The 26946-nt window shown below is 39.4% G+C and overlaps 1 protein-coding gene across 1 annotated transcript in view; it reads left to right on the forward strand.

The window, feature by feature from the left end:
• The window catches only part of igsf11 (immunoglobulin superfamily member 11), a 267251-nt gene that overhangs the window by 228408 nt on the left and 11897 nt on the right, over window positions 1–26946 (forward strand). Inside the window, exons 2-3 of the mRNA XM_008107885.3 lie at window positions 19073–19236; window positions 23857–24064. Of these exons, the coding sequence (XP_008106092.1) occupies window positions 19073–19236; window positions 23857–24064 (372 nt within the window). The remainder of the gene's footprint in view (window positions 1–19072; window positions 19237–23856; window positions 24065–26946) is intronic.

Genomic DNA, 26946 nt, shown 5'->3' on the forward strand with positions numbered 1-26946 from the left:
TAACCTATAACTCAATGAAATCTCAGCCAGTTTACCAGGTGTGAGGAGCTGTTGAAGGCCAAAACATCTAGGGACCCAAGGTTGAGAACCACTTGTGTAGAATATGAAGGTCTACTTCAGTGGTTTTCAACCTGTGGCTCCCCAGGTGTTTTGGCCTACAACTCCCAGAAATCCCAGTCAGTTTACCAGCTGTTACGATTTCTGGGAGTTGAAGGCCAAAACATCTGGGGACCCACAGGTTGAGAACCACTGGTCTAGTTATTCTTCTAAGGCAGTGGTTCCCAACCTTTTGTCCTCCAGGTGTCTTGGATTTCAACTTCCAGAAATCCAAGCCAGTTTACCAGCTGTTAGGAATTGTGAGTGCTGACGTTCAAAACACCAGGAAGACCAAAGGTTAGGAACCCCTGTTCTAAGGAGACAAACATTTATAAACACTATTACTAAGAGGATTAGACTAACAAATGAACACAATGCCAAGCATGTTTCTATTTCATTAATGTTCTTGCTTCTTAATAGCTCACAAATAGTCAAGAAAAATGTGTTATGTCACCTGTGTTCATAGATTCGCATCCTTCAATGAAATCAACACATAACCAGTTGTATGGCATCAGGGTTTTTTCACCTTGAAAAGGAACTGAGAGAGAGTGAATGAAGCTAAAGAAACTACAGTTATATCCCAACAAAATAAAGTTGAACTGCTGGCATAACATGTATCAGGCTCATATTTCTGTAGGTATTTGACCTTGAAAAATTGGATGTAGTCATGTTTTAATTAAATGTAAGGGAGGAATATGCTATGTACTAAGGGAAGTATTATACTACTCTCGTTTCATTATTGCAAATATACCAATAAAATAATTTCCAAATAAAGCTCTGAATGTATTTTAATATCATAAATCAAGTGTACTAAATTAGATAACAACATCTGGAGCATTGGCAAATTATTATTTATTTTATTTGCCATACTTGTATCCCACCTTTCTCAAGCCCAAATGGGACTCAAGACAGCCTTACAAAGGTAGTCCAGGTTATCATTAAATTAATTTATTATTGCACTGCTTCAATTATTGACCAAAAGCCTGGTCATGTTTTTAGTTGTTTTCTGAAGGCCAGGAGAGAGGGGGACAATCTAATTTCATTGGGGAGGGGCCACCACTGAGATGGCCCGGTCTCTCGTCCCCATCAGTCATGCTTGTGAGGGGGTGGAACTGAGAGCAAGGCCTCAGACAATCTTAGCTTCCAAGGTGGGTCATAGGGAGAGATACGTTCAGACAGATAAACTGGGATGGATCTGTTTAGGGCTTTATAGGCTAAAGCTAGCACTTTGCATTGTGCTTGGTAGCAGACTGGCAGCCAGTGGATCTGACGCAACGTGGGTTGTGTGCTCCCTATATGCCGCTCCGGTGAGCAATCTGGCTACCGCCCATTGGACCACTTGTAGCTTCCGAGCAGTCTTTAAAAGCAACCCCACACAGAGCACATTGCAGTAGTCTATTTGGGATGTAACCAGAGCATGGACTACCGTGGTCAAGTCTGACTTCCCAAGGTATGGGCACAACAAGTTTTAATGGTGCAAAACCTCCCCTGGCCACTGATGAAACCTGGGGTTCCAGGCTCAGCAATGAGTCCAGTATCACTCCCAAGCTGTGAACCTGTGTCTTCAGAGGGAGTGTAACCCCATCCAACACAGGCTTTAACCCTATATACATTTTCTAGATAAAAATCTCTTTTCTGGAAAACCCCTATTACTAGTGTATATGTATTCAAGTGGGTATAAGGCAACACTCCCAGGATAGCAACAACAGAGTGTTTTATGTGTGGCTTGTTCACATTTTTTGGGTTCGGTCTTTACGATTGTTACACTTCAGATGTTCCTTTTAAATTCTAAGAGGCTTAAAGTGCATACCTACAATTATAACTTATGAATGTATTATAATACCTATTGCACCTGTGCGTTCATCAAGGTTTGAGAGCTGCTACTGCCTGTCTAGATTTGAAAGAAGAAAATGACACGTGAAATAGCCGGTTTTTTTCTTCTTCTTCTCTGTCCCCATTCAGCAATATGTTAAGGATTTGCTTGCTGTTGCTACAAATAACTTGAACATATCTGCCAAAGCACTTCAAAATAAATAGAATAGTCATAATTTGTTGCAGGACTTGTTCTCCTTGGGTGATGGAATGCATTAATTGGTTGTAATAGTTGGTCATTTAAATGAAACTAGAAGCTTCTGTTTTAATAAATGCTTGAACATTTGGGAAGATTGCTTCCAATTGTTCACTGCAAAAATAAGTGTACAATATGTGTGAGAACCTGGGAGGAGCAATAGAAATTTCAAACTTCAGTGTTGTGAATGATCTTGTGTCTTCCTGTTGGTGTGGTGTATAAGAGTGCATATACACTGTAGAATGTATGCAGCATGACACCACATTAGCTGCCATGGCTCAATGCTATGGAATTATGGGAGTTGTAGTTATACAAGGTCCTTAGCCTTCACTGCCAAAGAGTGCCAGTGCCCCATTAAACTAAAACTCCCATGGTACAATAGTGTTGAGTTACAGCAGCGTAAAGTGGTGTCAAACTGCATAGAGTGCCAGTGCCCTATTAAACTAAAACTCCCATGGTACTATAGTGTTAAGTTACAGCAGCGTAAAGTGGTGTCAAATTGCATAGATGTAGATATGTTGAACTTTAGCTCTCATGAATTTTGATTGATTTGCTGGCTAAGGTTGTTGTGAATTTCAATATGATATCAGTTAACTATCCCCGTCCATATAGCCATGCTTCTATTTGTTAACCTCCCATCAGCTGAATTAGCCCATTTGTATATAGCAGGCTATTCACATTCATACTCCGCTAAGGAGACAGTGACTTAAACTTGAAGTATGGTTGAATTCTCCCAGTAAGCCCCAAAGGTAGGGAAAATATCTGCTAAGTGTTTAGAATTGGTTCCTCATTTCCTCTGGCAGACTTGATTAATGGAAGCATGTAAGGAGCCACTGAATTTTATCAGTGGAGTTGTTACAAAGTTCTACTGCAGCCAAATGAAAATGCAGAGGCTTCAAGGTCTAACTGTACAAAAGTGAGCAGTTTTTAGACTTGGCTCATGCCAGATGCATCAGGGAAAAAGCATTAAACCTCCCATAATGTACCTAATTGTGCAATGCTATACCAAGGAGAGGGGATTAATGCATGCCCAAGAGATTGATGGGGATTGATTAGCTTTATGCAAGCTAATGTGATTCTAAATGCTATTTTTAGTCCTATTGGTGTACTTTCTTTTATATTTATAGCTTCAGTAATAGTGCAACACAACTTTGATACCATCCTTTAAAATGCAACTCCACCCAAGCTGGATTTTAGGAAATATTTCAGGCTAGAGTAGGTAATCACTGCAGAGGAATGATTAGGACTCACAGCCAGAATATCCAAATTCTGTATTCTCAATACATGAGAGAAAAGGATAAAATGCATAACCTTACTTGACTTGCATACCAAGCTTTCCCATATATTTGTAGGGGGCATCAAGGTTTATTTTCTTTTTAAGCATGCACTTACATAATATAATTCAATCATTTACTTATTTAAACATTTATTTTTAAGGGGGGGGGGCTGTAGTCTCCAGATATTGGACTAGACCTCCCATTATCCTTGGACATTGAGCATGTTGGTTGAGGCCACATAGCGCCTACTCCTGGAGCATTGCAGGAGGAAGTCAATAAGTTATTTTAAGAAAGAGAAAGTGTTCTTTGAATATTTTCTCCAAAATAATAACCATGTTTAGGATTATATCTAGAATTCTTTGAATGCTTACTCATAAACAATATTCCTGTTTTCTCAGTTCAGAACTGGTTCTTCCTGGCTGTTCCATGATGGAGTTATTAGAGGATATCGTAGTGCATATTTAGTTGTACAGTGAATGCTCTGTGAATTTCTAGACCTCCTGGAAATACAAAAGCACTTCCAAATTACTGATGGCCATGCCAAACCATGGCCATACTAATCAAAGATTTTTCAGATAGAGCAAATAATGAGAGCCAGGGACTCACTCCAATGTCAGAACAACTGCTAAAGCTATCATGTGTGCACAGTGTTAAATAAAAAATTAATCTCTAATATCGGTCTTCCAATGGATAGAATGGCCATCTGTTGGGATGCTTTGATTGTTTGTTCCTGAATAGAAGAGAGCTGGACTGAATCTCCCTGGGGTCTCTTCCAACTTGATGATGTTATCATAATGAAAGGTTGCATCCATTAATACAGAACAGTTGAGTCATGGCAATTCTTCTCATGAGTAAAACAAACTCACAGAAATCTAATTTGTAAGTGCAACTATTTTAAGCATAGTTAATCTTATCTTCTTAAGCTCTGAATTCCTCCTGTGCTCTGCTAGTGGCAGCTTGGCAAGAAGAGGATGGTAGACACGCTTCCAGTTATCTCTAGACGCTGCTGCCAAGGCTTCTTCCAGCAACATTGGAGAAACCTCCTTTTGTTGCTGTAGAAGCAAGCTGCACTCTATCTTATCGTTGCTCTCAAGGACAGCAGCTGAGTCCAAAGCACAGCAGCGAGGGTCAATGGGGCTTTGATAATCAGGCAGTTACACTGTTTTATTTTTGCCTTGCCCAGGCACAGGCTATCAGCTACAGGAGGAGGCATTCAGGTGGAAGCAGTACAGATTTGTGGGTAATGGGGGAGTGCGCCAATACATTTGTTGGAAGAGCAATAGCTGATGCCTAGGATCCTCTCAAGGCTGAGTGGTTATGTGCATTGTCACATATGTCTGCTTATTTATAGTGCTTTGTGGCATGTAAGTGTGTACAATGAAACATGAGGATAATGACATACCTTATCGTTCGCTCTTTTTCTATCCATTTCTAAAGCTTGCTTACCCACAGCTAGCATTTTGTTGGCTGTACAATATTAAATCACTGTATAAATAATGGAGAGATCTTTAATGTCTCATGTTTAGAAAATGCTTGTGTTTTTGCAGTTCCATTGAAATTCTTTATTAAATTGGTTGTTAATGATTTGGTGCTTGCTCCAAAATGCTGGTGGAACAGTTGCCCCCTCCTTGTTGGAGCACTGCTTCAAGCACAGCACTCACAAATTTTAACTGTAAAAATAATAATTAACGAAATCCAGGGTCCCTTTACTATTATTCTTTTTGATAACAAATGCAAGTGCTTTGGTAAGGGCTACTCACTAACCAAAAGAGAGAGAGAGAGAAGCATCATCATGATTTGGGGGAACCACAAGGTTTGCAGAAGGGTACATTAACAGAACAAAAAATAGCCCAATAAGAGTTGAGTTGGTGTAGTTAGTTACAGAGTATGATGTGACAGCTAGGAAAAAAACCACGAAAGGGAAAAGGCTTTGGAAATGTTCTGTTGCCTCAAAGCCCGAGCAGAAACTTTCATGAAAGACAGGTTTTGTTTTATTTTTGCAAGTTCCACATGTCTGTATTGATTAGATCACATGTACTGTATACAGAAAATGTGAAGTCTTATGCTTCTTCACAAATGTATGTATCTAAATAAGGGACTCTTGTGATCCTTTTCCCCTTTGGGAACATGGTTGGAAGAGCCAATGATTTCCAACCAAAAATGATGATATAATAATGGTCACATAATGCCAGGGAGAGGTTTGCATGATACAGTATGACTAGACCTAAATGGTAAAAGACTGCTGGAATGACTGCTCTGAAAAGGAAGGTGCTTATTAGATTTCTCTATTGCCTGCAAATCCACCCAATCCTTTCCCGAAGGAGACTAATTTGTCTTTCCCTCTTGGACAGAAGGCAAAGAATAGCAGGCATCAGAAGATTGACCAGTATAATGCCATTGACCATTTGGAGCACTCAGAACAAAAATCATTGGAATATTTGATAAGAAAGTTCAGTTGATTTTTAGGGTGAACACCACCTATGAGGGCTTCAAAAATGCTCAGGTGTCCTCTATATATTTTCCTTTAAAACTCTGATGCAGTATTTTACTTTTGTAAATTGAATCACTGCTGTTGTTGAGGCTCTTAAAACTAGAACAGGCCTGATTAGAAGAAGTAAAGTTGAACTTCATTCAGACTATTTAGGAGTCACTTGGTCTGATGTTTACAAGTTTATTGGTTTTATCTCCTGTGAAGCTAAGTTGCCTATCTTCCAAAGCAGGGGTCCCGAAACTAAGGCCCGCGAGCCACATGTGGCCCCCCTGAAGCCATTTATCCGGCCGCCTGTGGGTTACTCGTTCTGGGTGGGGGACGGGCAGCCAAGAGGAAGAAGGCTGCTGCTGCTTCTTCTGAAGGCTGTTGGTAGCGAGCGGGCGGGCAGGCAGGGGAGGGACTTCAGGAGCCCCCTCGTGTTCTTCTCCTTTTCCTTTCCTTCCTTCCTCTTCTTCTGAAGTAGCAGGCAGGGGAAGGACGTTAGGAGCCTGTTAGGAGCCTGCGTGTCGTGTCGTCCTTCTCCTCTTCCTCTCCTTCCCTCTCTTCCAAAGTGGTGGCAGCGGTAGCATGGCTGCAGGCAGGGCGGTGTACTTTCCTTCCTTCTTTTCTTCCAAATCAGTGCTTTCACCATGGCTTTGGATGAGGAAGAAGACGAAGCACTGTCTCTTTTGCCAATTTGGAAGAGGAGAGGAAAAACAGGAGACCAGTGAGTGGGCTCCTAAATTCTCTCCCTTGCCCATGCTTTGGTAGAAGAGGAAGGAAGGAGAGGAAAAGGGCGAGCTGGGTCCTAAAGTCCCTCCCTCCGCGCTGCTTCAGTAATAAAGACAAACATTGTTTTTGGAGGCTTTCATGCCTGGAATCACTGGGTTGCTGTGAGTTTTCCGGGCTGTATGGCTATGCTCCAGAAGCATTCTCTCCTGACATTTCAGCCACATCTATGCCAGGCATCCTCAGAGGCTGTGAGGCCTGTTGGAAACTAGGCAAGTGATGTTTATATATCTGTGAAAGCCTCTGGTGCCTGTGATTCCTTGGCAGACCTTTGGGGATTGATTGGGGAAGGGTCTTCTTTTTGGACTGCCATTCCCAGAATCCCCCAACCAGCTGTGCACCTTTTTGAGCAGTTCTAATCTGCAGCACTGAGGGAAAAGATCTGCATGTATGGACTTATGGCAACCCTATATATTTCATAGGGTTCCTTAGGCTAGGAATCCCTTGTGTACAACGCAAACATTTCTCTTCTGAGTTGTGGAAGGCTTTCATGGCCAGAATCACTGGGTTGCTGTGAGTTTTCCAGGCTGCATGGGCATGTTCCAGAAGCATTCTCTCCTGACGTTCACCCACATCTATGCCAGGCATCCTTAGAGACTGTGAGGTCTGTTGGAAACTAGGAAAGGGAGGTTTATATATCTGTGAAATGTCCAGGGTGGGAGAAATAACTCTTCTCTGTTAGAGGCCAGTGAGAATGTTGCAATTAATCACCTTGATTAATATTGAAAAGCCTTGCAGCTTTAAGGCTTTAAGAAAGCCTGGCTGCTTTCTGCCTGGGGGAACAAATATGGAACCAGACATTGAGCATCTTATTAGCCAAAAGCAGTGTCATAAGATATGTGCAGTGTGCATAGGAATTTGTTTATGGTTTTTTTAAACTATAGTCCGGCCCTCCAACAGTCTGAGGGACAGTGAACTGGCCCCCGGTTTAAAAGGTTTGGGGACTCCTCTTCTAAAGGATCATGAAACACACATATAATTCAATAAGAAGCAAGTACCTAAGGGTTATTGGATGTGTATGAAATGGGCAATGTGGTATTGTAATTAGACTATTAGACTTGAATTTCAAAGTATTTGAAGACTCGGAATAAAGTTATCCTTTAGACACAGAGCTGTGATACTGGCTTTTCACTTATGCAGGCCTAAGCACATTCTTGCAGTGGAAATATAACTATCTATTTCAGTTATCTTCTTTTCTGAAGATCTTACTAGCATTTACATCCTGTTCAAACACATTATCAAATCCTAATTTTTCTCCTGCCCCATTTTCCAGAATTAAAATTTGTTCATATCTTGTCTGTATTTATTCTTATGCATGCTTTTTGTTCATTTTTTCCTCAATGTAGACATTTTTACACATTCACTCAATTGACTGCAACATTTTTGTGCATACTGTTTTCAAGGCAGACTTTTCACTGAGGGAAATCTAACATTTGCAGTTTTCTTTGGTGTTTGGAAACTGAAATATTGTTGAGACCTGTGAAGCTTCTGAGGATAAGGAGGTAGACTTTTTGGCGGAGTCTGAGGGTTTTACTTCTGAGCCTGTTACTTCTGTGAGGGAAAATGAAAGTGTCTCTTGAGATGATGGGAATGATTTGGGTAAATCTGTTATCAGGGAAACAGAAAGTTGTTCTCATGAGAATCTGCCAGGGATTGTCTCTGAAAGGAATGGGGAGAAGATAGGGGTGTTGCCTATAACCCAGCATTTAGAGTTCAGAAGAGATAGAGCGAAGCAGAGACAAAATTGTTGTTCCCAAAAGCTGAAACATAAGCGAAGGGAGCCCAGTTGTGAGAAAGAGTGATGTCATAGGTAAGAGTTTATATATTTAATTTATTTATATGCTGCCCTTCTCGCCCTGAAGGGGACTCAGGGCGGCTTACAACAAGGGAACAATTTGATGTCTTGAACACATAACAACATAAACAGCATACACTATAAAATCACATCATTAAAACATATCAATTAAAACTATTGCTTAAAATGACATAATCCAAAAACATTTAAGAATTTGAATTCTTAATTGTTGGATTTTCATGTGTCAAGTCACCTGTGTTGGGAGCTCTGAGTTAGGAGCTTTGGTTTTGTATCTTGTTTTCCTGTTTAAATTCAATACTTCTTTATTGGATTACAAATCCTGATTCAAGTTTTAAATCCTTTGGATATAATTTTGGTTTAAGTGTTAAAAACCCTTGGATTACAGTTTTTTGTTTTTACCTTTTGGTATTTTGGATTCATATTCAGAGTTGGTCATTGCTATTTGTTTAGTTCAAGAATATCAAGCTTATTGATATAACTTTGAAAATGCTTTTACAGTTTTCATTGTACCTTAATGATTGCTTAGTCTGCTTATTTTGGAATGACTTTTGAAATTTTGCCCACTCTTTTTTGAAACTGCCTTTTCTATTATATACTATTTTCTTAATAAACTTATTACTTATTGATGACCTGTGTGATGTTTGGGTGAAAAGGAGTCACACTAGTGGTTGGGCTACAACAAACATGCACTCGGACCTTTATAAATTATTCTCACAGACCATGAATAGGATAGATTCATTAACCACACCTTAATTAATGGGAATTTCCTTTCCATCTTTACTCCACAGTGGTGGTATGAGGAAAACTATAAATGTTCTGAGCTTAAGAAGGAAAACATAAGATAAAATGTAGTAAAATGAAAGAAAACTATGATACCTCATAAGGTTTTAAAATGTCCTGAACATGAATAGTCTCAGTAGTCGAAGAAAGCAAAGGCAAATCTTGACCCAGAATTTCTTGATGTATTTGTTGTGTTGTCACAGAAACAGCCTTGGCCTATCCAAAAATTCTCCAGCTTTTCTCTGTGTTATATGTCCATTATTATCCATACTATTCAGTGGATGGTTCCATAGTGAACTGTATTTTGTATGTTCTTTCACACTCCAGTCTTTTTGAAAAACGGTTTTGAGAGTATGTAAATTCATTCTGCTACTTCTTTTGTTAGGGAAATTTTAATGACTTGGACAGACCTTGGTAAGTTCTTTTCTACTTTTGGAAATGATTCAGGGTTTTGAACATAGTTTTCCAGTTAATGGCATCCAACTTCTGATTGTAAGGAAAATTCATGTTCATATTTAACGATATGATATATGTCAATCTGCCTTACCATCCATCCATCAGTCTGAATGTCCACCCATTCTTTGATCCAGCTAGCCAGCCAGTCTGTCTAGTGTATCATATCTATTATGCTGATTCCTTCCCTGTTCATTTGTGTTATTAAATTAATATGAGGGGAGATGGGTTGAGGGTAATCACCAAGCATTATCTATGTTATTATCTTTTGTGGTTGATTTCTCATAATTATTTACAAGTTGGAAGACTTGCAAAATCTAACGGGTGAGTATTTGGGGGAAGGCTCTTCCCATTATCATTGGTAGCCTCTGTGCTCAGTATCCCCTCTATCATCCCTTCCACAATTCACTATATTCTTCCAACCAGAAAGCTTTAGGAGATAGTAGAAGGGGACAGACAATGTATTTCCCAGCTTTCCATTCTGCTTTCCATCCCACCCCCAGAAGACTGGAGAAGGGCAAAAACACCTCTTCAAAACAGGACAAAAAAGAAGATCCAAGAAACTACAGACCAGTCAGCCTGATACAATACAAGCAAAAATTAGCTAGATTATAAAGAAATCTGTCTACAAGTATCTTGTCTGCAAATATCTTGTCAGCAATATAGTGATCAGTAAAAGCTAGCATGGATTTGTCAAGAAGAGATCCTACCAAACTAACTTTATATCATTTTTGGAATCGATCACTTTTTTAGCAGATAATGGGAATGCTATAGGTGTCCTTTATCTGAATTTCAGTAAACCATTTCTAAGGTTCTCCATGATATTTTGATTAGCAAATTGATTAAATATGGAACATAAACAGATGCATCTATGCAAACAGTAGTCAGAGTTATCATGGTTTTTCTTCAAACTGGAAGGAGGTCTCAAGTGGAGTGCTTCAGGGTTGTGTCCTAATGCCTTTACTCTTCTCCATTTTTTTTGAATGACTTACATGATGGGGTGAAAGGACTCCTTATTAAGTTTGCAAATGACACAAATCTGATAAGGGTGACAAACATATTGAAGGTAGGAACAGAATTCAAAAGGACATTGATAAACCAGAAAATTGGACAGAAATTCAACCATTCAGTCAAATGAAATCAAATTTAATAGAGACAAATGCAAATTTCTACAGTTAGCACACAAAAAACAAGTGCACAGATATAGGAAAGGGATATATGGCTCAGGAGTACTACATGTGGAAAGGACCTTGAAATTATTGCTGATCATAAGTTAAACATTAGCCAGAAGTGTGTTTCTGTAGCAAAATACTATCTTGGCCTACATTAATAGAAGAATACCATATTTCATCACATAATAGCTACACCTTTTTCCTCTTTTTTTTTTGGGGGGGGGGGGGTGGTGGCTGCGACTATTATGTAGTGATTTTTTTTTTTGCAGCTATGAAGCTTCCCTTGCAGCAAGCAAAGGAAAGCCCAGTAGCTCAAAACATCCTGTGCATAAAGCGATATGAGGCGTCCCTCGCCGGCAGATGCACTTATGAGTGAAGGCTCACCCACCAGCTTGCTAGGCTCTCCCTACCAAGCTAGAGTTGTATGTTGATAGGGGGTAGCTCAAAGAGAAAAGACTGGGGGAGCACTACACCCGCTTGCTAGTTCTCCCAAGTTCAGAAGGGAGAGGCCAGGGAGCAGGTGAATTCATAGCTTTCTCTAAGGGTGCCAGTATTATGTGATGGTGACTATTATGTGATGAATTGCAGTACTTTCTGCCTTGAGGGAAATAATGGTCACACTACATTCTGCACCGTGAAGCCTTAATATGGAGTGGTGCCTTCAATTTTGGGTGCAGCCTTTTAAGAATAATATAGACATGTTAAAACAGACTGGGAGAAGAGCAAGTACGTTCATAAGAGATATTAAAAACAAAACATACAAGGAAAGCTTGAAGGAAATTGGGATGTTTGGCTTAGTGAAAAGAAGACTGAGAGTGAATCAAAGGATGTCACAGAGGGAAGAGGAAAGGCCTGTGTTCTCTCTATCCATCCCCAGTTGATCCATCCATCCATTCATCCTTGGCATTAGAACCTAATTTCTAGAGGAGTTTGTATCTTTCCAGTCAAGCTTTTGAGTGAATCAAGGTAATTTATCAAATAGCTGTCTTAGACTGTCACATTGGTACAGTAATGGTCTTGTGCAATAGATGCCTTTGGATGAGATTGGTACTGCCCCCCTTCCCCAAGAACTGGCACCTAAGGATCAAACCTTAGAGTACTCAGACTTCCAGTTCTTGTAGATTACTACATCAAATGCCCTTGCTGTAGCCTTGGTGAAGATCCCAGACACGTCTATTCCTTGATACTAGAGGAGGAACCCATTTTATACTCTCACAAATAAATGAATTCTTGTCAACTCATTCATCCATAGTACAGGAAGGCATCATTGCACAAAAAATGCTTCTTGGCTGTTCTTTCTGGGTCAATGTCATTTATGCTTGGGAAGGAATAACCTTAATTATTTGATTTATAACTCAACCTTCTCCTAAAATAAAACCTTATTAAATTATTTGATTTACAGTATAATTTAAAACACAATAGCAAAATCAATTGGTGTACAAAAGTTTAAAAATAATTAATCAAATTAAAATATTAAATAGAAATTATTAAAATATAATGCCATGTTTGTTAGTTTAAAAAAAATCTATTGCACACTTCTATCCCATCCAAATAAACGGCTGAAGATCAGTTTAGAAAAAAGGGCTTTTGCTTGCTCTTGAAAAAAAGAGCAGAGAGTGGGCCAGTAGAGACTTAGGAGGGAGTTCCATAGCCTTGGAGCAGTTTCCACAAAGTGATACTGTGAGGGTGGTGAGATACAGAGAAAGTTCTCCTGCAAAGGTTATAAGAACAGGCTCATTTGGGGAGACAGCAGGCTCTCAGATAGTCTGGATTTTCGTGGTGACTTTTTAAAACAGAAACAGTGCTGACAGGTGGTGCATCCCATGTAGTAGTTTCACATATTTATCAAGCACTTCTCCCCAAATAGATTGTTTGCTCCTTCCTTTGTGGTTAAAAGAAAAGCCCTATTTTCTTTTTAGCTATCAGACCCATTTCACATTAATCTCATGAGATTATGCTGTGAGGAAATGACACTTGCCATCCATAGAGATGAAGATAGTTTGATTGTTGTTATATACGTTACTGATCAAGTAACCCCTGTGCGTCCAGGAACAAAAGGTTTTTCCAGAACACCTGGGGAATTACATTGAGCCACCGTTGATTTTTCCAAGATGGTAAATTAGTTGGGGAATGTATCTCTTGGGGGATCATAGTGGTGTGGCACAGAAGTACTATGTATAGCCCTGACATCATGTATTAGGGCCTCATCAAACAGAGTAAATTTAGTGTCTTAGGACACTTCCATCCTGTCCTAGGAATGGAGGCCCATGCCAGACATCACATGACATTGTGTGATTTCCAGTGGAGTCACCGCCCCCAACTGAGGTGGAAGCGCCTTCGGAGACTTCCCCCACAACATGGGAGGCTTCTCGTGTTGTGCTGGTTCCAAAGGAGCTGGCACGGATCTTCTACAGAAGGATAATGTTTCCCATGTGTGATATGAGTAGTGTCACTGATAGTGAGCTGCACACAGGGCAACAGATTCACCCTGCTGCCCCTCTCTTTTCTCGCCAAAGCCAGGCAAAGCAGGACACTTTGCCTGGCCTTTCTGATGAGATCACAAGCCATCTCTGGGTTAAATTACACTGTAGTCTTTTATACTCGCTTGCCAGTTTCTTTTAACCATATGTCTTGCAAAACTCTTCATATATTAAACTTGTTCTGATCTATGCCCCTTTAGTTTTCCAGTGGAAGGATCACATGCTTGTTACTCCTCCAAGAGGAAAAAATAACATTACAGACATAAAAGTAGCAAGTTAAGTCAACAGCCTAGTTGATGTGTTGGGGCTGATCCATGCTTGGATGGATGGAAGTCCATATGATGTGTTCCCATTTATTTTAGGCAAATGGTTCATCTTATTTGTTCCTGAGCCACGATGATTAAGCACAGTAACCTGTGTTAAAGAAATATTGCTGTCAGTATAGAGTACATTGGCTCTCCCATTTCTTCAGCAACTTTCCGAACATGACCCCAGCTCTGTTTTAAAGCATGTGAACTAGTACTTAGTTTGCTATGTACATTGTTTTGTTTTTGTTTTTTTAAAAAAAACATGATTTCACATGATATTGATGACATATAAGACTCTTAACAAGGCATGTACCATCTGCTCTGTGATTCCTTTGACAACCTACTGATAATGAAGGAATGGAAAAGAGGGAGAGAGAAGACTATAATAGATCAAGAGAAAGAAATGGCCAGTGGCCACAGAGCCTTTAGAGCTAACCCTTCTTGAATCTTGAATACATGCCCTAATGGATTACTTCAGAGGAATGTAGTCTTGGTTTTAAAAGAATCTCCACACCTCTGTTCTAGAATAGCTCTGCTAAACTCTAGAATGGCTTTTGCTTCTTCCTAGTGGAAATTTGCATTTCCATCTGGCTTTAGAAAATCGTTTGTTCTTCCGGAGGCTTATATCTATTTGGCCAGACCCTGAGGGAAAACATCTGTTCCAAACACTGGGAGCAGCTAGAATTGTTCTTTTTAGCTGCTCTACATTTATGGAACTCCCTTCCCCTGGATGACTGCCTGAGTCCAGACCCTGAAGTCATTTCAGAATTAGTGCTGCCCATTCTATTTGGGCATGCACTCCAGTAGTCAGAGTATATCAAAAATTATTTTCAGTGTTTTATTTCATTTTTGCACCCCCTTGTTTTTACCAATACGTTGATGCTTTCCCACAGTCTTTGTAGTTAGATGAATCATAAGCCCAAATAAATAACTTTCACAGTTGTTTAAAAACTGTCTGATTACTGTTGCCAAGACCATTTCATCTGATGTATTTTTTGAAAAACTGAGTAGAGGTCATTAAAGAACAGTTTAGAATCAATACTGGTGATACTTTTGCATTGTGAGCACAGACATCTTTCAATTAAAGAAGTTTTAGAAATAACAGATTGCTCTTGTCTTTTTAGAAGGGGTTTCACAGCTGAAGAAATGATCTGCCAGACATTTCTCTTACACAGAGGAATATAGAATTGCAACATTTATTATTAACAATACTTCTTGATGCTTCGAGGCCAAAATGTAAAACATTGCAAGGGAAACAAACACAAAGAGAGAAAAAGCGAGATTCCACTCTGGAGATGCTGTTAGCTGCCGGCCTCCTTCACTCATTATAAGATTGCTCCCCTGGTGCCAATCGAAGAGAGTAGAGTTGTGATAGTGTGCATGTGCATGCATAGCAAGCTGGTATGTTTTAAAAGCTAAACTTTCCACAGAGATGGTGCTCAGTATAATTCAAGACTGCTGTTGGTTTTGTTGGGAAGCCGGATGTTCCATGAGGACGATTTTGCTTCCCATAGGCATGACTTGCTGTTGGTTTCTCATGCACACATTTCATTGAACTGAATAGGATTCTCATTCTCTGTTGCAAGTTTCATGCTGGCAACCTTCCTAGTGAACTGTGACCTGTCTACAACTTATGCAAGGCTCTTAAGGGCTCATTCATACAGGATGATTTTCCTACTTGAGTATCTTGGTTGTATTGAAGGAAACATGTATACTAGATGTCTAGTACCCTATTTTTAGTCCCAACTATAACAGAACTACAACATTCAATCAATTGCATAGTGAGTAAGCACATAGGGAAATCCCATTCATTGTATGGACCTACTCTATTTAGAACTAACAGGATTTAAGCCTACATGTATTCATTTTGCTTTAGTTATCAAAGAAAACATGTATGAAGTAATCTTTACATGCCACTTGTACACACATGATGTTTTGGTGCTTAATTTTTAAAAGCATAACCTAATTTGATGTTTAATAGGCCTTTCCTTAATCCCTCCTTATTATCCAAGATATTCGCTTATCCAAGATATTCGCTTAGCTGGCCCGTTTAGCTTGGATAAGTGAGACTCTACTGTATATGCAATATTTATATGTTATAGATTCCATCTTAAAAGAAATTTTAATTTGAATAGAAATAGGATATTGTTGACAACTATGGTAAAAGCTGTGACCCAAGTGGCTATTTAGAAGGCTAACTGTAGGTAGGCAATTTTAAAGCTATGTAAATATTGAGTATTGTTCTCTGTTACATATATAAGTGGAGGAAGAGCCTCTGTAAATTAGGAGACTTGTTTATGTATTGAAAATCAATGGAGGTCATGCATGAGGCAGTGGCACGACTCCAAGAGAGTCACAATTAGGCCAGAAATTTGGACATATAGTCGAGTTAATTTCATAATGACCATATTTTTTTTTGGGGGGGGGGGAAGCATTTATGGGAATGTGGCTTTGTTCTTACGTATTCTAGACTCCCTCTTGGCCTTGTTGCACCATTGCAGAGATTTCTAATTACAGTACCAAGGTTTTCAAAAGCTTCTGGAGAGGTTGTGGCCTATGCTGCATGAATCCACTTGTTCTCAATGGGCACTTCTACACAGGCATTTTATCTGGAATATAAAGAGGGATTTAAAAATCTGAGAATCTACAATTTCTCTGTTGCCACAGAGCAATCCTCTCGGGGTGTCCACATTAATCTGGAATTATCCAGATCAGCAGGAAACCCACTGGAAGTTTTCCACCACCACCATCCCCCCCCCACCCCTAGGTAGTTGCAGCAGATGTCCCAGAGTGCAGGAATGCCCAGGGTTTCAAAATGTGGTTATGTGCTGTCCACACCAGTGCACATGGAAATCACGCTAAGTCTCCCATTTTCTGCTTGTCTGGGATATAACTAGGTTCATTGCAGTGCATTTTTTTCAGCTGAACCTGGACTTTCTCTGGACTTTTTACACATGGGTTTTCCCTGTTTAATGTGGTTCCACCCCGATTATGGGTGTGCATCATTTGACCCCCCCCCCCCCACTTATGATCCACTTCAGTGTGGATTATAAGGCCTGTGTAGATGGGGCCAATAAACCATCCACAACCTGCCTTAAGTCCCTTCAGGGAAAGGGGGCAGTAAATAAAGCTTTATTATTATTATTATTATTATTATTATTATTATTATTATTATTATTATTATATCAGTAAAATATAAATAAATGTTTTGAGCAATTATATAACTTATAGAATTAAACCTTTTTAAATCATTATACCAGCAAAGTTTCTAAATAGAGAAAAAAACATTAAAAGCCTTTTGCAATCACAAGCTTGTTGAACTTGGAAAATTCATGAGTTGACAGAAGGAGACAAAGAAGAGAGACATCCTAACCTCTCAAGGGAAGGAGTGCCCAGCTTTGGGAAGAGCTACCAAAGTAGCCTTCTCACTTTTTTGAGAAGAAAGTGGGACTGAGAGAAGGGCCTTGAAAAACATAGGAGCTAGTATCTGCATAGATGAGATGAAATGTATGTGAAAACATCATGAACTGCTATCTTTGTTAATGTTTTAGAAGGCTAGGCTTTTCATGTGACTAGAGCACTTCACATTGCTGACAGGGTACTTTACAGCTAGTTTTTACATTGTGGTGATTTCCTGCATGTATTAAAACCAAACCAAACTGTCTTATTAGAGAAAAGTACTCAACAAAGTTAGGAATTTGTTGGAAAGCAACATGTGACACTTCTCACCAACAGTCCAGATTTTGTAGTTTTATGGTGTTAAAGGATGTGTTTTGTGCAATATTGTGTGTCCGTGCCTTGCGGGACTTGTCGGCTTTCCGCAGGGCATGTAAGACACACCTGTTTCGGCAGGCCTTTGAATTCTGTTAGATGTTTTAAAAGGTGCTTTTAGGATGTTTTAAAGATATTTTTAAAGATGTTTTAAAGATGTTTTAAGATGTTTTTAAATTGTTGATTTTAGCCGGTTCTTGTAAGCCGCCCCGAGCCCTAGGGGAGTGGTGGCATATAAGTTTGAAAAATAAATAAATAAATAAATAAAATATTGTGTATTTTTCAGAGTTTACAGCTAGGAATCCTATTGTGATTCTAAATTAGCAGAATGTTATGCAAACTTGTTGCAAGTTGATCAAGCAAGGTATCTTATTCAGGATTCCAAATACACTGTCCAAAAGCAATTGATAAAGCTCCATAGATGCAGTCCTTATTGTTTGGAACTGAATCAGCATTTGCACAATGCACCAGTTCATGGCCACCACTTTTACCACAATCAGTTGTGCAAAATGGTGTTTCATCAGCTCCAGTGCAGCTATGCTAGAGTTCTGTACAGCACTATGCTACGCAATTTTGGCCTACATTAGCACAGATTGTATAAACCCATCTCAATTGAATAATTCCACACTAAATACAGGGGGTTATTTTATTTATCTCTGCCCTTTTACTTGGTATAAATAAATTGTGAGGTATAAATAAATGCACTTGATTGTAAGCCTGTGAGCAGAAGCTTTTGTGAATGGTTATTTATTATGAAGCTAAGAAAGTGTTTGGCAAGGTTTAAGTGCTCCCAAAGTAATAAATAGTTGTGACGATGGAAACCTTGGTGAAAATGCAGAGCTGCTTGAGAGCAGTTGCTTTGTTCCATTTCCCTTTTACTTGACATCTCTCTGTCTGTAGTGCTGTGTACATTTGTGTCTGAGAATACCAGCCTGTCCCAGTGTAAACAGATGCAGACTCAGCACATGCCCCTCCTCCCCTTCCCTACTCCCTTGTCACCTTTGCTATGTTTACCTGTCAGAAGCAGTTGTGTGTGCCTTCCCCATCTGTAGCCCTGCAGGTGCTATTTAGCTTAGCAAGAAGAATCTTTGTGTGTGTGTTTTTTATCCTCTTCTTGCATCCTGTGCACCAAGAGCCGGAGAGGCTGTCCTCGATTACTCATGGCAGGAGGAAATCTTGGAAAATGGGCCAAGGAGGCAGGTTGGATGGTGGCGGTGAGAAGCTAGTGGGAAAGGGAATGAGAGAGACTGGGGTTTCCCAGCATGGACAATGGGAAGTTAATTTGTGTAAAGGACTGTTGCGTGGTTTCTAGGCTGTATGGCCATAATCTAGTAGCATTTTCTCCAAATGTTTTGCCTTCATCTGTTGCTGACATCTTCAGAGGATCTGAAGATGCCAGCCACAGATGCAGGTGAAACATCAGGAGAAAATGCTACTAGAACACAGCCATACAGCCCAAAAACCACACAACACTCTAGTGATTCCAGCCATAAAAGTCTTTGACAATACAGTTGATGCAGATATTAAATATGCCACTGCCACAATTATCGTCTGGATGACTGATGTATAGCATCTTCCCTCTTTCTTTGCAGGTCTAGTGAGTCCCCTGGAGGTTTTCATGAATGCAAGGAGTGTTGAAGTTGCTCGGGGCCAGACAGCAATCCTGCCCTGTACCTTCACCACCAGTGCTGCTCTTACAAACCTTAATGTCATCTGGATGGTCACCCCACTTTCCAATGCCAACCAACCTGAACAGGTACCAGCACCTTGGTAGAAACCAAGATTAATTTGCTGTTTTCGTTCCTCCCCCTTAGGGCAGCTTCCGTGGATGTATTGTTCTCTAAACATGGAAAAGTTACTTTGGACTGCAACTTGCAGAATTGACTCCCTGTTATTAGATTCCAGAAGCTGTAGTCCAAAATATATATTTTTCCCCAAAACTGGTGGCGGGATTCTGGAAGTTTTTTTTCTTTCATAGGCATTCTAAAAAGGTGGAAGTAGAGAGACAATAGTGAAGTAATGTGTAAGTAATAAGATACGAACCTGAGTATACTAAAACAAGATTGTATAGCCTTCACTGTCTTTTCCAGGTTCAAACCTTACCATTCATTTCTGTCAAAGATTTATATCTTTGCATATCTTCCACTTGCTTCATCATGAGTATTTTGTAACATCTACAAAAGGGACAGTAGAGAGCAGAAGCCTCACAAGTGGTCTTTGTAGGTCTCCTTGGAGTATCAAAATGATGTTTAATTGCTCCTTGCCAAACTGTTGGCCATAACTGGAAGCCATTACACAGTCTGATGCTAGGATATAAAAACAATCTGGCAAAGATAGGGTGTGACACACAGGGACACATTATAGTAAAGGGCCATGGAATTGGGTCATGGCTCATAAGATTGTAGTCTCGGATCCGTGGTACCCGACACACTTTTTGGTATTGTTTCTTTGTTTATAATGGACCTTTCTCTCTAATTTGGGGCTTCTTACATTCTTGATTCTGTTTTCAGATCATCACATATATTACACTGTTGATGATGGGTCAAGTGTGCAAGTGGGAAAAACCATTATTCCATTCATTTCAATTTTCAAAGCTTCATTTTTCTATTATTTATTAATTTACTTTTTATTCTACTATTGTATGTATTTTCACCATTCTGATTTGTTTCTGTCTTTTGTCATTTTCTATGAAAGGCAATTTTCTGTTGCCTGAAACTTCATTGTTTTCTATTTATATGACATCATGTACTTTATTAGTGGGAAATCAAATGAATACATTCCAAATCAAAAGCTTTTCAATTCTCATTAGTTTATGTAAGAGCCCTGCTAAAATAGCCTTTATAGGTTACATAAAAGTTGCAGGATGGGAGATAGAGAGAGAACAGCTAGGTTGTATTTTAGTAAAATAACCAACAGTGTTGTCAATTATGAATGTAGGACAAATTGTATAGTCAGTATTTTTATCTCATTAATACATTTTTATGGTAATTCATACTATTGCTCTGGAACAAACATGGTAAATGAGTAAGAATTGTGTTTCTTTTCAGCATTTACTGGTATTTATTCATTTATTGAATATATATCCTGCCTTTCTCTCAAAATGGTACTCAAGGTGGCTTATAATAATTTTCAAAAGATCAAGATAAAATATTGATTTACAAAGTTATAAAAGAATTAAATAACAATATTTTTAAAATATTTTTACATATTGTTAACATTCTGAACATATTTAAAACATATTTTCAATAAAAGACTAAAAACATACAGTTCATAATTTTCCACACAGACACTACTGCTCCATAATTTAAATTCAGAGGCATGCCTAAATAGAAATATCATCATCTGCCAACAGAAAGAGAGGAGGGTTGAGACCAACCAGATCTTCCATGGAAAAGAGTTGCATAGCCTGGAAGTAGCCATAGAGAAGGCTATCGCTTAGGTCCTTACCATCCATACCTCTAATGGTGAGACTAAGCCCATCCCTGCTGATCTTATAGCTCACATTGGCTTGCTTAGGGAGATATTGTCTTACAGATATTCAGGATCCATGATGTGTAGGACTTTAAAGGCCACAAGAGCTCAATGATATGGGGCAGTAGCCAGCTTCCCCCAAGTAATAATATAATAATGTAATACAGTAGAGTCTCACTTATCCAACACTCGCTTATCCAACGTTCTGGATTATCCAACGCATTTTTGTAGTCAATGTTTTCAATACATCATGATATTTTGGTGCTAAATTCGTAAATACAGTAATTACTACATAGCATTACTGCGTATTGAACTACTTTTTCTGTCAAATTTGTTGTATAACATGATGTTTTGGTGCTTTATTTGTAAAATCATAGCCTAATTTGATGTTTAATAGGCTTCTCCTTAATCTCTCCTTATTATCCAACGTATTTGCTTATCCAACGTTCCGCCGGCCTGTTTATGTTGGATAAGTGAGACTCTACTGTAGTAATGTTTTATTTATTACCTGCTTCTCCTTGTGGCCTGAGGCGGGGCACAACACAGCTCAAATACATCTATAAAAGCATGCATTAAAACATACACATATTAAAATACAAGAAACTAGCATTAAAATACAACAAATACAGAATGTGATTTTAAAATTCATAGTTAAAGCTGATTAGGCAGGTCTGCCAGAAGAGATAGATCTTCAGTTCTGTTCTAAATTCTGACAGTTCATTTAGTTGTCAGATATCCTCTGGCAGGTCAGAGCTTTTCTGGCAGGTCATTCCACAATTTTGGGGCAGCCGAAGAAAAGAACCTCTGGGTGACAGTTGCCACTTGGCAGTAGCTTTCCCCCAGATGACCTCAGTGTGTGGGGCGGACTGTATGGGAAAAGGCGATCATGAAGGTAACCAGAACCCAAACCATGTAGGTCACTTTAAAGTGACAGTTTAAAGGTCACTTTATTTTCCCCAAAAACTAATTGGAAGTCAGTGGAGTAACTTTAATATGGGAGTAATAGACCTACTCTTAGATGTTCCTATAACTAATTGGGATGTCATGTTCTGAACTAATTTGAGTTTTCAAACATGGTTCAGACGTAGCCTAATGTAAAGTCAATTGCAGAAGTCCAACTTTGAGGATACTAGTGGATTTATTTATTTATGATACTTTTACCCCGCCTTTCTCACTACCATCTTTAGGTCCAGAGATTCTAGGAAGGGGCACAGCTGGCGTATCAGCTGAAGTCAGTAGTAAGCACTCCTGACTATCACATGGGCTGACATTTGGAAAAAACTGTCGAGGAGCACTCCCAAACTGTGAATGCAGTATTTCAGGGGGAGTGTAACCCCATTGAAAACTGGTTGGCACACATCCAGATATAGATTAGGGCCCTTATTGGCAATCACTTCTGTCTTACCTGGATTTAGTTTTAATTTGTTTTCCCTCACCCAGTCCACTGCCTCTTCCAGGAATTAATTCATTAGAGTCATGCTATCCTTAGCTAAAGCTGTTTTTGAAGGCACAGAGAAATATATTTGGGTAACACCAGCATATTGAAAATGCACCATCCCATGACTCTAGGTCAGTGGTTCTCAACCTGTGGGTCCCCAGATGTTTTGACGTACAACTCCCAGAAATACCAGCCAGTTTACCAACTGTTAGGATTTCTGGGAGTTAGAGGCTAAAACATCTGGGGACCCACAGATTGAGAAACCACTGCTCTAGGTGATCTCTACCAGAGGTTTCAAGTAAATAATAAAAAGCATTGGGGATCAAATAGTCCCTTTGTGGGATATCATATAACAGCCCCTTTTTTGAGAAGCAGTTATCCCCAAGCACCACCATCTGGAACCTGTCAGAGATGTTCGACCAAAACCACTGCAACACAGTGCCTCCAATTCCCAGCTGTCCCAGAAAGATACCATGGTCAATGGTACTGAACATCACTGAGAGATCTAGAAGAACCAACTGGGACACACTCCCCAATTTTTGCATGCATTCCCTCTTTTGCTTAAAGGTACACATTTTAATAGAAAATGGCAATAAACATTAAAGAACTGAAGTGATATCAGAAGTAGATTCCATAGCAGTGAACCATGGCAGTTAACGTGGTGTCAAAGTGCAATGATTCTACAGTGTAGATGTAGAAACTATATGCTATAATTTTTTTTCACTCAGTTTCTAAGATGCTACAAGATCCTTTTAGATATGATACTCCAGGCTAACATGAGTATGTCTTTGACGAGAAATTGTATTCTGATTTGGGAAGAGCAAATTAGCGCTCATCTGTTCACATTAAAGTATGAAAAAGAGCATTGCTAAACATCTCCTATTTTCCTTTAGTAATAGTACACATATATGGACCTTAATATAGTTGTGGATGGGGGATAGATGTGAAGGAATGAAAAATTGCAGTAAATTGCTAATGTAGAACTGCTGTGTACATAACCTAGAAAGTTTTAAAATGTGAAAGAGTTAAGCATTCCTAATTCCTCAGATAATCTTGGGAGAATATAACTAAGTGATTTTGGACTCCAAAATGCAAGAGAAAAATTCATCTATGACTAAGGGTAGGATTTTTGAAACATCCCCGATTATAAGCTTTTCTGTGTGGTGTTTCTAAGTCGAAAGATAAAACAAACTAGGTCTAATTTTCCCCTTAGGGGGCACTTCAGAGTAGTTTCCCCTGTATCATTGAAATCTACTGTGTGAGTAGTTCTCTATGGTAGCAAAAGAAGAAATGCTATGCAAGGTAAGGATCTGCGCACTCCATATCGTTTATCTTAGGTTCCAAAAACAATTGTTGTTTTAAATAGCACTAAAACCACAGGGCATTAAAGCTTATGCATAATGAGCGGGCAGGCTCTTCTTGTAATCTTTATTCTGCTTGAGGCAGTGTTATGACTTTGTGTTCCAGGTTATTATTTACCAAGGGGGTCAAATTTTTGATGGTGCGCCCCAGTTTTCTGGACGAGTGGGGTTTGCAATGACAATGCCAACCACCAGTGCCTCCATCTTCATCAACAACACCCAGCTCTCGGACACTGGGACATACCAATGCTTGGTCAACAACCTACCTGACCGAGGGGGCCGAAATATTGGAGTCATTGGGCTCAACGTCTTGGGTATGTTTTTTTCCATATGAATGGAACAGGGCTAATTGAGTCAGGGTTTTATTTGGGAATGTTGGGACAACAATTTCCTAAGTTCTATTTTTGGAGCACTTTACAGCATAAGCCACTGAATGCAATCAAAGGTAATTAACACACTCTTTTTTAAAATAATAAAGATGTAGCAGAACAGACTGTGTGGTAATAAATTATAACTCACACCACAGTTTCAGGCATGTTACAGCAACAGGATGACTCTTGCAAAGCAATCAGTCCTAGTTGACATTATTCTTTCATCCACTGATATCAGTACACACTTGATTATTGACAATCCAAAACTGTTTGGAATTGGGTTATACTGTTTTTAAAAATCTTTAAGACAGAATTGGGAAACAGCAAGACAGCCTATGCCATCATTGTTAATTCCCTGCTATTCTTTCCTCAATACTTACTTCTAGTTGCTGGTTACCCTGTAATTTTGGACGATGCAAGGACAAACTCTATGCCATTAGTGGCAATGGCGGCCTCCCATTTCATTGGGGTGATTAATTTGCTCCTAGTTTCAGGCAAACATTAAAGGAATTGAACATGGTTTTGAATTTTATCTTCCTCAGTAGGTTCAGCTCCTTAAATGGCTCCTTAACTGTTTAGACCAGTGGTCCTCCAGGTGATTTGGACTTCAGCCTCCACATTTCATAACAGCTGATAAGATGGCTAGGATTTCTGGGAACTGAAGCCCCAAACATCTATTGGACCAAAGGTCAGAAACCACTGATTTAGACTAACATCTTACATAGATTCACTGGATGTCATGGTAGCAACATTTGGTTGAAAAGACTGGTCTGTTATCTCTTTCAGAACGTCAGAAAATTCTTTTTGGACTGTTCTTCCCACATAATTACCCAAGAAAGGATAGATTCTGAGAGTTGTAGTCCAAAAAGTAACCTATCTAAGCTCTGTATATTCTTCCCCCACCTTACAATAGACTATATATTTGTTGCTGTGTTTTCCTTTGGGTGCTGAATTCTTTTCCTCACTAACATAATAGTGATAAAAATCACCCTTCACCCACCTGCTAAGGAAATCCTTAAGACAAGATATTGCATGCAAATATAGGAACATACCTTCCGGAGCTTGTAACATGTGTGAGGGGGAGGTAAAAAGAGAGAGGAGAGAGAGATTTATTAGGATTGCAGCAGGGGAGAAATAATTTACTTTCTTTATAAAAAAAAAAAATCTACCCAGTGACTGCTATTAACAACAGTTTTAAAAATAACTATAGGACATCAAGTGCCAAATTTAGTTCCATATCTCATTTCCTCTATAGTTGTATAATATGTGTAAGGACCCTTTGGACTTAAAATGTGATGTCATATACTTACTCAGCAGATAGACATTTTGTTTCCCTTTCACCTAACCCCTTCATTGCTGCAAAAGGCATAAACAGGGGAGTGTTTCCATTTTCTTGATATAGTTTTTTTTTTCTCCTGTTATTGCCTTTCTTTAAATCTTGGAGCTGGAATACGGAAAAATGTGTCCTTGTCACCCCAAGACTCAGTGGAGCTTGCTGTTAAAGTAGAATAATAGTGGCAAGGGCCATAATCAAAGAAGCAATGTAAGGTTTCAAGCAAGGCAGGTCAGAATCTGAGGAGCAAGATGGAAAAAAATACAAAGGAAAGGCAAGCAAGGATCATGACCTTAGACAATCCAGAACAAAAGGTATCAGGTGCTGGGTAGGCTCTTCAAAGTACAGAGAAATTGCTTAGAGGAATTAGCTCTGACAAGGCATGATGGTATTGAAAATGATCCCCGGGGACCCGCTACAGAAGCCTAAATGGTACTCTTGAAATCTGGTGTCTAGTTTTTATAGTAACACAACAAAATGATAAGGACAAGGAAAATAACTCACAATTTAACACACACCACCCTGCCCTTTCTTTCTCCCAGCTCCTCTCCCAAGCTCCCTTTTTCTGATCATAAATGAGCATTTTCTAATAGTGGTGGAGTCTTCCTTATCCAAATTACTTGTCACCAGAAGCTTTTTAGATTTGGGTCCCCCTCCCATCCCCCGCTACATGTATCTGCATATGCATATTGAATGAAGGATGAGAAGAAAGTGGGCTCATGACATGTCCAGAACACAGAGAGAATTTCTTCAATGAGCCCTAGAATCATAGAATCATAGAGTTGGAAGAGACCTCATGGACCATCCAGTCCAACCCCCTGCCACAAAGCAGGATAATCACATTCAAAACAACCCTGACAGATGGCCACCCAGCCTCTGCTTAAAAGCCTCCAAAGAAGGAGCCTCCACCACACTCCTGATGGGGTAACAAATGGAAGACTGCATTAAATGGCCAGTGTAGATGGGACAGCAAATCTTTATTTCTCCCCCAATCCCAAACAAAAAGGAGGAATACAGTTTAATTTGTTGCCCTTTTCAGGTGTTATTTATATGGGTTGTTTTTTTTTTTCAACACAGTGGGGAGAAGAGCACCAATGAATACCTTTCTTCACACAGAAAGTGACCTGTCTATGGAGAAGGGGTGCCTGTTTAAATGAAGGTTCTTCACGTAAACAGGACCCCTGATTTTCTGTGGTTGTTGCTCCATGGAAAGCTTCAACAGAAACAGAAGACAGATCCCTTGTCCTGTGAGAAAAACAGCAGAGTTAGGCACCCGTTTCTTTATTGAAGAAGGCAAAATAAATAAAGCCTGGATAAAGCTTCTGTTTTTAATGGAGCATGGAAAAGTTCCTTTTTTGGCCTACTGATCCCATGATTTAAAATGTTTAAAAATCAACGCTTTTGGGTTGGACAAGAAACGTTGCCCAGGGTATGCCTGACAGTATTTACTCAGTCTTCAAGAAGGCTCTTTCTGTGTTTTTCCCACTTTGGT

Source organism: Anolis carolinensis, chromosome 3 (assembly GCF_035594765.1).
Source record: "Anolis carolinensis isolate JA03-04 chromosome 3, rAnoCar3.1.pri, whole genome shotgun sequence".
Lineage (NCBI taxonomy): Eukaryota > Metazoa > Chordata > Lepidosauria > Squamata > Dactyloidae > Anolis > Anolis carolinensis.